Source organism: Bidens hawaiensis, unplaced genomic scaffold (assembly GCF_021521415.1).
Source record: "Bidens hawaiensis isolate Kalapana, Puna unplaced genomic scaffold, B.hawaiensis_p1.1 tig00006076_1, whole genome shotgun sequence".
NCBI lineage: Eukaryota > Viridiplantae > Streptophyta > Magnoliopsida > Asterales > Asteraceae > Bidens > Bidens hawaiensis.
The window spans coordinates 733608-745793 of record NW_027491402.1 but is presented as its reverse complement, the minus strand read 5'-3'; the positions used below and the strand labels follow the sequence as shown (position 1 = coordinate 745793).

The 12186-nt window shown below is 34.8% G+C and overlaps 2 protein-coding genes across 2 annotated transcripts; one reads left to right on the top strand and one right to left on the bottom strand.

Annotated features, from left to right (window-relative positions):
• The first annotated feature begins 3903 nt into the window (after nt 1-3903).
• Nucleotides 3904-4861, top strand: LOC143631455 (ras-related protein RABA2a-like). The gene is made up of 2 exons (XM_077100225.1): nt 3904-4065; nt 4245-4861. The coding sequence occupies exons 1-2, from the start codon at nt 3904-3906 to the stop codon at nt 4722-4724; spliced, it is 642 nt and encodes a 213-aa protein (XP_076956340.1). The 3' UTR covers nt 4725-4861.
• Nucleotides 4862-6684: 1823 nt separating this feature from the next.
• LOC143631449 (uncharacterized) lies at nt 6685-10413 on the bottom strand. Its single transcript, XM_077100220.1, has 4 exons — nt 10363-10413; nt 9083-9356; nt 8842-8982; nt 6685-7036 (listed from the first exon to the last, which is right to left on the bottom strand). The coding sequence occupies exons 2-4, from the start codon at nt 9346-9348 to the stop codon at nt 6769-6771; spliced, it is 675 nt and encodes a 224-aa protein (XP_076956335.1). The 5' UTR covers nt 9349-9356; nt 10363-10413; the 3' UTR covers nt 6685-6768.
• Nucleotides 10414-12186: the final 1773 nt, after the last annotated feature.

Genomic DNA, 12186 nt, shown 5'->3' with positions numbered 1-12186 from the left:
ATTTACTTGAAGTACATATTAAGTGGGACCCACCAACATTTATACACATCCCCATCTTCTTCACATTCGCTCACCCAGTTCTCATCTTTCTTCCCTATGCCACCACAATCCGCCCCCAACCCCGCTCACCACCACACCACCTCTTTCTCAAGGAATAAAAGTGTAGGTGGAGAGTGTACAAGCATTTGCGTGACAGGCTTTGAACTCGTTTTCGTGTTTTGATGCAAACTTCTGGTCACCATCATCTGAAAACCTATCAACCACACATGTATAATAAAAGCCTTCAACTTGCATCCCAGCTTAGTGTACTTCTACGGCGATTATAGATTTCCGGAAACGGATTCTGATGAACGGACCTGCAACGCTTGTGCTCGTCTTCCCCGGCGACCTCCCACCACCGGCAACCTATATACTGTGTGTGTGTTTCAGATGTGATGAACGGCAGGCTGCGGCGGTCTTCAGAGAAAAAGAATGGTGAGGGTTGGGATGAGAAAAAAAGGTTCAAGTAGTATTTAAGTAAAAAAAATAATAAAATAAATAATTTGATAAAAAGACATGAATGCCCCTTAGTTAATGATAAAATTTAACGAATTTAACGATTTGGATGTAACTGGCAAGAAGTGGGAAACCTCAATGGCCCAGTTGCAAAAAAATAAACTATTTGGACAAAAGTAGCATATTTGATCAACCTCAAAGACGATTTTAACACTTTCTCAATAAACAAATAAGCAATTTTAAAAATTTCACCCAAACACCCCCAAGGCCCTAGAAGTATGTTACACGATTCTATTAAAATTGGCTATTATTCAAAGAATGTCTATATAAAAGAATGAATGCGTTGGGAATGAATTTTTGTTACGGGTTTTCTACAACCACCCCCTTTTTTACTAAAAAACCGACTAATACGTCGCGTATAGAGCTATACGCGGCGTATTAGTGGGTTTTTTCTAGAAAAACCCACCAGTTTTCTTATTATGTTTTTTGTTTTTTTTTCTTTTCTTTGTTTTTGTTATTTATTGTTATTTATAATTATTATTATTAATATTATTTTATTTATGAATAATATATTATTATTCGGAATTCGGCAAAGGCGTTCAGTGGCATGGCTTATATGGGAAAATTGACATTGCGGAACGACCTTTCAATTTATTGGCTGTTGTTATGGACAACTTGAATCAGTTACAGTGATTACCTTGGGAAAAACTGACAGTGCCAAACGAACTCTTTCTTGGATGCTTTCGGTATCTCAAATCTGGCTCTTCGATTTCTTCAAACTCCAACTACCTTAACCGTCAGCCACCACCACCAACCATAGTTGTGTTCACTTCAACACATATCCGTCGTCACTAAGCTTAAGTTTAGGCTTATTATTATTTTTATGTTTAGATGGGAGTATTGTAAGTTGTATATTAAAGAATTATCGGCTTATACACACACACACACACACACACACATATATATATAGTAGATGTGCGGTATAAGGATTCGTTGCTCCAACATAACCAGCACCAGATCGAGATATTACTTTGATGAGTTTGAATCTCTCGGATCCGCGATATTCGCGAATGGCAGCGATAACGGGAGCCCATAATTTGGAAAGAGAAGTGGAAATTCGGTCATTGCTCCAACGTAACGAGCACCAGATTGAGATATTAGTTCGGACTTACCTGAACCGGTTAACACATATGCTAACGTGGATTTAGGCTCGGTGTTGACGCTGATATTAACACGTTTGCTTACAGCTTTCATTATCACCGCCATAATACACAATGAAAGCACATACTCAAACAACATTCCATACAATAGCAATTCTCTTCATTCTTTTTCTCTACTTTCACTCAAGAGAGTACTAAACATGAAGAAGAGAAAAAGAACGAAGAGAATTGCAATTTTATGGATTATTGTTTGAGTTTGTGCTTTCATTGTGTATTATGCCGGTGATAATGAAAGCTGCAAGCAAACGTGTTAATATCAGCGTCAACACCGAACCTAAATCCGCGTCAGCAAACGTGTCATCCGGTTTAAGTAAGTCCTAATTAATATCTCAATCTGGTGCTCGTTATGTTGGAGTAATGACCGAATTTCCACTTCTCTGTCCAAATTATGGGCTCCCGTTATCACTGCCATTAACGGATACAGCGGATCCGAGAGATTCAAACTCATCAAACTAACATCTCGATCTGGTGCTAGTTGTAGTTATGTTGGAGCAATGAATTCTTATACCGCACATCTACTATATATATGCCGATAATTCTTTAATATACGCAAGATGATCAACTTAAAATACCCCCAACTAAACATAAAAATAATAATAATCCTAAGCTTAAGCTTAGTGACGACGGATATGTGTTGAGGTGAAGAAAACTACGGTTGGTGGTGGTGGCCGACGGTCAAGACAGTTGGAGTTTGAAGAAATCGAAGAATCAGATTCGAGATGTCGATAACGAAAGCAGCCAAGAAATTGAAAGTTCGTTTGGAAATGTTAGTTTTCCCAAGTAAGCCCCTGTAACTGATTCAAGATGCCCATAACGAAACCAGCCAATAAATTGAAAGTTCGTTTCACACTGCCAATTTTCTCAAATAAGCCATGCAACCTACGCCCTTTGTCGAAATTCAAATAATAATATATTATTGATAAATAAATAATAATAATAATAATAATAATCATCATCATAAATAACATTAATAATAACAAAAGAAAAGAAAAAAAAGAAAAAAAAACATAATAAGACAAAACTGATGGGTATTTCTAGAAAAACCCACTAACATAACTAGCGCGCCTGTTTGATATAATATAATATAATATAATATAATATAATATAATATAATATAATATAATATTATATTATATTATATTATATTATATTATATTATATTATATTATATTATACACTTTAAGAACGTACCTCCGAACGTGTTATGTCGGTGCCTGACACTCGCATCTGAATCTCTAGCGTACAATAGGTACCTCATAATAATATAAATATTAATACTTTAATAATAATAATTATATGTTTAGAATAATATTATTTTAATAATAATAATATTTTAATAACAATAATATTTTAATAGTAATAATATAATAAAAAATTTAACAATAACGGTAATAGTACGGGAAACCTGGTTTAAGTTTGGGAGGCCCGCGAACTAGGGTTACCGTAAAACTGTTCAGGCTCATATAGGCGGTGTCTATATAGCAGGCATGGTGTAGTATAACGGTCGGTGCCTAGACAAAGTTCAAATCGTTATCATAACGGAGCCCAAATTACAATTAAATATAGTTTACTTTTTCAAAAGTCCCTATAAAGTATAAACTGTCTCTCTTGATATCACATAACAAAACTAAACCAGTCACCAAATCTCTATCCTAACATGTACAACTATGTTCTAACATGTACTAAATAAAGATAAAACGAAACCTTGTTCAAGTCCGACTGACCATTAGCGGCGTACCCCGGCTCCTCCTCGTCCGACTCTGGAAATAAATGGTTGTTGTTGTTCGTTGAATGAAGAGGGTGAGAGTGAAAAAAAAAAAGAAAAAAGAAAGGATGGAGAGGGAGGGGAGGGAGCCGGGCTCCAATAATATAAATAACCCAATACGCTGCGTATAGGGCTATCTGCGGCGTATTAGGGTATTATATGATAACAGAGCCCAGTTTTTGCAGGCTAGGACGTCAAATCGACCCTAATACGCTGCGTATAACTCTATACGCGACGTATTAGGGAAATACGTGGTGTGGTGGGTGTCTCTAGCGGGACTCTTTATGTTACCATAAAAGATATAATTAAATTAATTATTATTATTATTATTATTATTATTATTATTATCCAGGTCATAAGTCGAAAGAGGGTATCTATATATTCGCCAATTCCACGGGGGGCGACTTTTAGACGAGAGTAATAATGGGTCGGCGAGCGGAGGAGTACGATTACTTATTCAAAGTGGTGTTGATCGGCGATTCACGCGTTGGCAAATCCAACCTTCTTTCTCGATTCACAAGAAATGAGTTCTGTTTGGAGTCCAAATCCACCATCGGCGTTGAATTCGCCACTCGCACGCTTCAAGTAATCCCTCTCTCTAGATTATTATTATTATTATTATTATTATATTAGGGTTTCTTTCATAGAGTTGTTGATTTAAGGCTTTATTGATTGCTAAAACTGTCAGACCCACCTCCCAAATTCTATTTTATGTGTATTACTATTGATGTATAAGTTTGTTTTGTCATGAATGCGATATTTAGATAGAGGGAAAGACAGTGAAGGCTCAAATATGGGACACAGCCGGTAAAGAGAGATACCGGGCCATAACCAGCGCCTACTACCGGGCCGCCCTTGGGGCCCTTCTCGTCTACGACGTCACAAAACCCACAACTTTTGAAAACGTCAAGCGGTGGCTAAAAGAACTCAGGGACCATGCTGACTCTAACATTGTGATCATGCTTATTGGAAACAAAACCGACCTTAAACATTTGAGGTCGGTTGGACCTGAGCAGGCTCAAACGTTTGCTGAAACCGAGGGTCTTTCGTTTATTGAAACGTCGGCTTTAGAAGGGGTGAATGTGGAGAAGGCTTTTCAGACGATTCTTGGTGAGATTTATAAGATTGTTAGTAAGAATATGCTTGCAGCAGTTAATTCAGCAGCTAGTATTAAACAAGGAGAGACATTAGTGGTTGGAGCTCAAGATGGGAATACTAAAAACAATTGTTGTTTTTCATTCTAGTTGTTTGTTATATAGATATTTTTGTTTTTACTTGAATTTTGTTGGACTTAATTTCTGGTGTGGTACACTTTGTAGCTTTTTTACATGAAAGATTTGATTCCTCTAAACGTTTTATGCATTATGTATTAAAAACTTGTGTTTTGAATAAATAATTTACTAAGTTTGGAGGACCTTTTTTTTTCTTTTCTAAATATAAAGATTTTGATTCTGAGTTGTGTTAACAATGGCTTAGATGAAAATAAAGATGCTAAAATATCGTATTTTGGGAGCGTATTATACATTATGCATAACTTGTGTCCTCGGAAATATGGGATTATGATTATTATTATTTTTTACATGTAATATTTAAAGATTTTTAGAGTTGTGTCGTGGATTGTCCAACAAGATGATTTTTTTTACATAAAAAGAAAAGTGAAGAGATGCTAACATTTGATAACAGTCCAGACGAAAGGGAGTCGATTTTTTCCAAATGCCATTAAAACTTCTGTCATGCGTTGAGACTTGAGAGTGTTGCAAGTTTCTAAAATTTAGAGATTTTGATTATGTGTTGTGTCGTTGTCGATCGTTCAGTCGACTAAGGACAGGCTGAAAAGAGCACTTGTAATGGGCGTGCTTAAGGCGAGGCGAAAGAAAGAAAGGAATAAGATCAGGTGGGTATGTGAGGAGGAGGGAGGAGAGTAGAGAGAGTAGTTTAAAGTGATCAACTAAATGTTCAATGAGTTAAAACAAATAGAAAATCTGTTAAGAGTTTAAAACCAAATGCAATTCTGTTTGGGTTTTAACAGCTTCGTTTCGGTACAGCTTTTAGATTAATTGGTTTAAAACTGAATATTGAGCACCCCAATGTTGAAAGGAATACAACTCTTGTATATAAAGATATGTAGCGTTTTGTAGCACAACTCAACGCCATAAAGGAAACACTTTGAATAAAGATCATTGATATCCATGCGTAAGGATGATGCACTGCTCACGTCTTGTGCAGTGCATGGGCATCTTTAGTTTCATACATGTTAATTTAGTAGGCCCTAGATGCTCTCTTTTCAACAGGTTTCTGAACCTCATGTCTATGTTTTGAATGCAGGATTCTGTTTCGTTTTTTTATTATATTGCGCATTCATGATCCATCTTGTGTTGAAGATAATGTTTAATTCTGGGTCCATTTTGCAGAAAGCTGTTTGCTGGTGTAGGTGTTCAAATCATTGTTTTGTCCAGAAATTTTCAACCTGGCAAAACAGACGGGGATGGGTCAAAACAGGTCATTGTAAAAGGTGATCGTTTTGGAACATGTCAGGATAGGTTTGGATCAAAATGGGCAGAGGTCAGAATGACCAATTTAAAAACTTTACTTGTAACTATTCAGTTAGCTTTTTGTTATTATTTTGATGCCAGCTTGTTAAATACGATCAACAACATTTATGTTTGTATCGTGTAGAAGCTGAATCAGTTTGTTACCTATAATAAAACAAATATAACCAACAAAATCTATATATATGAACAGAATGTAATAAGTTATTTCAAAAGTTGAAATGATATCTGTAATAAATTTGTTTGAACTGCAAAAACATGAGTTGATCTATAAAAGAACATCATATACGCAGCTTCTGTAGTAAATTGGCTATTTCTTTTAATCGGCCTGTTTCGATCTCTACCCATTTTGCCAAAATCTATCTTGACCCGAACCAATCTTTTGTATAACCAGTCCTGACCCGAACCCATTCTGGCCCGTTTTGCCAGGTCTTATAACAAGTGACCTGATTTATCAACCATTATACTTATTTTTTTGGTTGTCAATCAAAAGCTAATAAAAATCACATTATCTACCAAATAATTCACTTATGACTTTGTATATAGTGTGACAATGTGTATATGATAATAAAGCATCATGAGTCAGAATAAAAACCTTGACTTCTTGACATTGAAGCAGTCTGTAAGTTTAACCTAATCGCAACGACCGTGAACGTTTTTAGCTGCCATCGATCCCAATAAATTCGGAATCTACAGCTACGATTCTTACGCGCTGTTTGAAGCAACCGTTTCCTGATTTTCAATTATGTTTCAGAGGCCAATTTGAAAGTTCAAAAGAATTTCTTGAAGTTTTAGATGCAGATTCTTGTGCAGATGAGAAATTTATAAGGCCGTAACCAGATTCGGAGGTAGAGGTAGACGAGGGATGATCAGTTTTTGAAACGTTGGTGCATGTGTGCTTTCCTAGGTAAGTGATGTCAAATGTTGACGGGTCTTCGCTAGATCTTTGAACTTGTTTGGTTGCACAACAACCATGTGTGTTACGGTACGTGCATCTGTAATACTCTCTGCAAATATATAGTACGGATTGGATATATGCATAAGATATGTAGTAGCATAAAGGTGGATAAATTGCGTGAAAAAATAACCAACTTTCATCAAAATTTTGTTTCGGGCCACAATTTCAAAATATTGATTCTTTAACTTTGATAACTAATAGGGGTGTGCACAAAACTAAAATAACTGAACCGTAATCGAAATAACTGACGTAACCAACCCAAAATAACCGAACAACCATAAGCAACCCAAAATAACCGAACAGGTCAACAAACATAACCAACCCAAAATAACGGAACACGGTAAAAAACCGACGATTTGTAGGGGTACAAACGATCCAAGCCACATGTGCGCTACTCAAGATCGGTTGATTAAAAGCTAGAGCCGAGCCAAGCTTAAATGAGCTCGAGTCTAAAAATAAGCTTGTTTACAAAAGAATCCCGAGCCCGAGCTTCACTTGTTGAGCTCGAGCCAGCTCGCAAGCCTAAAAGAGCCTATTATTTATATAACTTTTACTTAATATAATAAATATATAATTTTATAATAATTATTATGTATAATTCTAATAAAAATAAGTAAATATATATTATGTAGATTAAAAAAATATACCAAATATATGCATAACTAAACTAATTAATAAATAACAAATGACTCGAGCTCGAGCCAAAATCAAGCATTCGAGCTTGAAAAACTACTCACAGTTAGGAATAGAGTTCGAAAAGAGCCAAACTTGAGCTCGAGCTTGGAAAACTCAAGTTCGGCTCATTTACACCCCTAGCGGTTTGGTTTTATGCATTTTCAAAAACTGATTTTACGGTTCGGTTTCTCTATCAACAAAAACACGAAAAATTCGAACCGAACTGAATCAAACAGAAAACCCGATTTAAAGTAATTTATAAAAAATTAATAGATGGTGTAGCCCAAAATTTTAAGGTCCAAATGTGTACAAATCAATTAATCATTAATTAAAAATAAAATTAAGCCCCAAATTTTAAGGCCCGACTTCATTATTTGGCCATTTCGGTTTTTCACAAAAATTTTCAAGCCCAAATTGTAAAACAAAAACAAAATTGAAACCAAACCGAACCCATTGCGAAAAGCGAAAAAACTGAACAGTTTTCAAATACTCAAAAAATGAATATCCGTTTTAAGCCCAAAACTGACCCATGCACACCCCTAACAACTAACAATGTTCTCAAGATCCTGTTGGAAAGAAAGTCAACATGGATATAGAGCATGCCCTAGTTTTGACCATTACTGATTACATTAAGTTAAAATCTATTTAAAGGTTTTTTGGGTAATTAGTAGGGGGTGTTCTTAAATCGTTGAAACTGACCAAACTGAAGCAAATCAGCTTGATCACGCGGTTTGAGATTTATATGGTTTGGTCATGGTTTGAAAAACCAGGTTTAACGGTTCGGTTCATGATTTATGCTTGGAACTGGCCGATTACCTTTATTAATTTTTCATTTCTTAATTTCTGGAATATGCAGATGTATAACTTTGAGGAACCATCATTATCATTTTAAAAATTATATACAAACCAATTATTTTAAATTAAAAAAGGTTCAAACCACCAATCCAAACCGAGACTGTTTGGTTTCTGTTTTCTGAGACAGTGATTAGCTGTTTAGCCTAGAGTTTTCATCAAACCAGCTGAACCGACCGTGATCTGTGAACACCCATGGTTCTTAGCTAAAAATTAGAAGTTTTAAGGTTTTTTTCTAAGCAAAAACAGACGGTAAACAAATAAAGAAACAGGACCATAGTTGGTTGCTTTTTTTATGGAAATAATCAGAGGAGGTTAAAGATAAACCTGTGATATTTGGCATTAAGGATTTCTTTTTGTCCATACTTCCTCCACATATAACCGTCATTCGGGGGCACTTCCAGCCCGATCTCCAGGTGCACTTTCACTTGCTCTTTCCACTTAACCATGCTACTACTGCAACTTTTTCTGCATACCATCAACCCGTCCATTTTTTCAGCCCAAAAACAAAACAAATAAACTTGACTTGTTTGAGATAAATTATAACCCAAATTGATTAATAACTTACTTCTTTCTAGAGGCATCTTTTTTATTAGAATCCTTGGTATCAGAATCATCATTATAAGGCCTGGAATTCAATGGTTGTTGATATTTATATTCTGACATTCTGATTCCCGTTCCACCATGTCGTGACAGAGCCTCATCATCAGAGTCGGTTTCATTAGAAGAAGCTGGCAAATTCAGATCTATCTCAAGCTTCCTGCATTGTTCTGTGCCTTTGGTTAACTTGCTGCTATACATACACGCGTGATTGCCTGATGAGTTCAGACTCATTTGCAAATCTGATTCTGAAATACAAGGTCAATTCTTCAATCATCACATAATACCATTATGAATATGCTATACAAAACTATGTATAGAAACTTTTGCACTATGCCATTAAGATTCTTTGCATTAACCCAATGAAACACTTCTGCACTGTTCCAGCAAAATTGATGAACATTAGGGCTGTAAATGAACTGAACCAAACCAAGCGAGGCATTGTTCAAGTTCGTTATGTTTTTATCAGGCAAACAAACACATAAGCGAACGAAATTTGTGTTTGTGTATGTTCGTTAAGGAAATGATTTTGTTCATGTTCGTGTATGTTCATTTGTTAAGTTCATAAATGGACACAAACAAATATAAACGAACACAAGCAAACAAACAAACACAATCAAACATAAAACAATCACCAACAAATATAAAGTAACCTAAATAACCACAAGTGAACGAGTGTGAGGCCTTTGTTCATCTTTGTTCATTTAATTAATCAAAAGAAATTTCTTGTTCATGTTTGTTCATTTATTAAGTTTTAAATAAACGAATTTCCACTTAACGATTTGCTGAGCGTTTGGTTCGTTTACATCCCTAATGAAGATTGTAATATAGTATAAAAGCCCACGAATCAATTAGAGTAGTAGAAACCCTCACTGTGGAGGGGATGAGGCAAACCTAAACTCACTTGGGATTGGGCAGGACTTAATAGAATTACACCTCTCCAGAGGACATGGTCCAGGATAGGACGTAGGCAAGGTTATATTTTTGCTTGTCATTCTACACAGACGACATCTTGGGTGTATGATAGTCTCCAAATTGTGTGCTTTTTAAAACCATTACTATATATATTTGTATGGTATGCTTTTTGATTGTTGTATTTATATGTAAAACATATGAATTGAGTAAGTATTTAGGAAGTCAGAGAGGCGGTCAAACATAAAAAATGATTAAAAATCACAGAGAATATAAATTTCAGATTTCAAAGAAGTAACAATGAATCTAACTAGTTGCAGCAGAACAAGATGTCACCTGTGAATGAAGTCTATGATCAGATCGGTTGAATCTGAGCAGAAGAAGACAGAGAGAGATAGATGGTGAAGAAAGAGTATTCCGGCTAACAGATCCGGTGCGGCTGGTTTCGTTTCATTTATATGTTTTGACTTTCAATAAACCCCAGTTGACAATCAAATCAAATATACACATGGCTCCACTTCAATTATTAATTATTATTATTACTAGGTTATGCACCAAGGGTTTGGAAATATACAAATCGTCAAAGAAAAACATATATAATTTTAAAAAAAAAGTAAATTTTTTGAGACAATAATATGATTTCTAAGTGTAATTTATATTCATACACAAACAAAGTATTGAAATGCATAAACTTACAAAGAATAACTTTACATAGTAGAATGTTACGAAGAAAATTTAAAACTTTAAAGCATAAACTTCATAAACTTTAAAAAATAATATTAACAGAAAACAAACAAACTTCACTAACATTAGTCTAGAAATCAAGCAAATCAGAAAATAAGCATCCAGAAAAGATCCTTGATAAGCATCTAAGAATGATTCAGACTACTTTTCTTTCAGTACTGGAAACACAATTGATGACATAAAAATTAATACACCAATCTAATAAAAACATAGTGACTGACTAACTGACTACGAAAACTGTTTTTACATTTCATGTGAGAAGTCTTGCACCCTAATAAACTGAAGTATATCCAAAGCACATTTAAAAAAATAACCAAATCGAAACCTTTTTAAAATGACATGTTTTTTTACCATAATACACAGGGCCGTCTCCAAAGATTTAAATACCTCGGCCGACCCGAAACAAAAAGGCCCATAGCTTTAACGAGTAATGAAATATATAAGCTAATTTTTTTAAACGATGCTTAATGTTATTACAATAAACATGGAAAAATATATTATTAAAATCAAATACCGTAATAATTAACGACTAACCAATGTCAGTGAAACTCTCAGAACATTGGGAAAAAAATAGCTTAGTTCTTGATGGCTAGCTTGGTCAACCGTGGAGGAGCCTGACGGTTAACAACGAACCAACAGTGGTGGTAGGCTGAGCTGGTCGTTGTTCAGCATTCGCAAAGAAGAAAGGAACCAAAGAGAAATTTCAATCGACCACTATTTCTTTTATTTTGCATCGGGTTTTTATTTATTTATTTTTAGTTTTTAGTTTTAGTTTGGGTCCAATAATTTGAGCTTGATTAAATAGATTATGGATAAAAAAGAATTTTAGGCCCAATAATTATAAGATTGTAAAGAGCAATTCATATTTTATAAATTTGATATTTTTAAATGTATATAAAAAAATAAAGATACAAAAACTTTTGGCCCCTAAAAATTACGTACCCAGGCCGACGGTCTGACTGGCGCTACCCTCCGGGCGGCCATGATAATCAAATTGTTACGTTTTGAGAATGACCTATTTTAACCCGAACTAAATAGATATCTTCTAAAATTGACCCGCTACGAACCGAACCAAATCGATATAATTTTAAAAAGACCCGTTGAAACCCGAACGAAATCTATACCTTTTTATATTGACTTGTTGACCAGAACTAAACTGATACCCTTTTAAAATGACCTATTTTGACCCGAGCTAAAGCAAATCGAAACATTTCTAAATGACCCATTTTCATAAATGAAAATAAAAGTAACAAACTTGAAGACTAAGAAGAAAAATGAAGGGTAACACATACAACGTTCTTAGCTTTTGAAATCCTTTCTATCAAATACGAATTCATTATTATTGGTTATAAAGATCCATATATTTATATATATATATATAAAGCTTCAATTACTTTAACCAACTTGAAAGTTAAA

Excerpts from the sequence above, each read along its gene's own strand:
- LOC143631455 (XM_077100225.1), top strand. The coding sequence starts at position 3,904 with ATGGGTCGGCGAGCGGAGGAGTACGATTACTTATTCAAAGTGGTGTTG. Across the intron at positions 4,066-4,244 it reads TCGCCACTCGCACGCTTCAA|ATAGAGGGAAAGACAGTGAA; the intron begins GTAATCCCTCTC and ends TGCGATATTTAG.
- LOC143631449 (XM_077100220.1), bottom strand. The coding sequence starts at position 9,348 with ATGAGTCTGAACTCATCAGGCAATCACGCGTGTATGTATAGCAGCAAG. Across the intron at positions 8,983-9,082 it reads AAAGATGCCTCTAGAAAGAA|AAAAAGTTGCAGTAGTAGCA; the intron begins GTAAGTTATTAA and ends GATGGTATGCAG. Across the intron at positions 7,037-8,841 it reads CTTAATGCCAAATATCACAG|AGAGTATTACAGATGCACGT; the intron begins GTTTATCTTTAA and ends ATATATTTGCAG.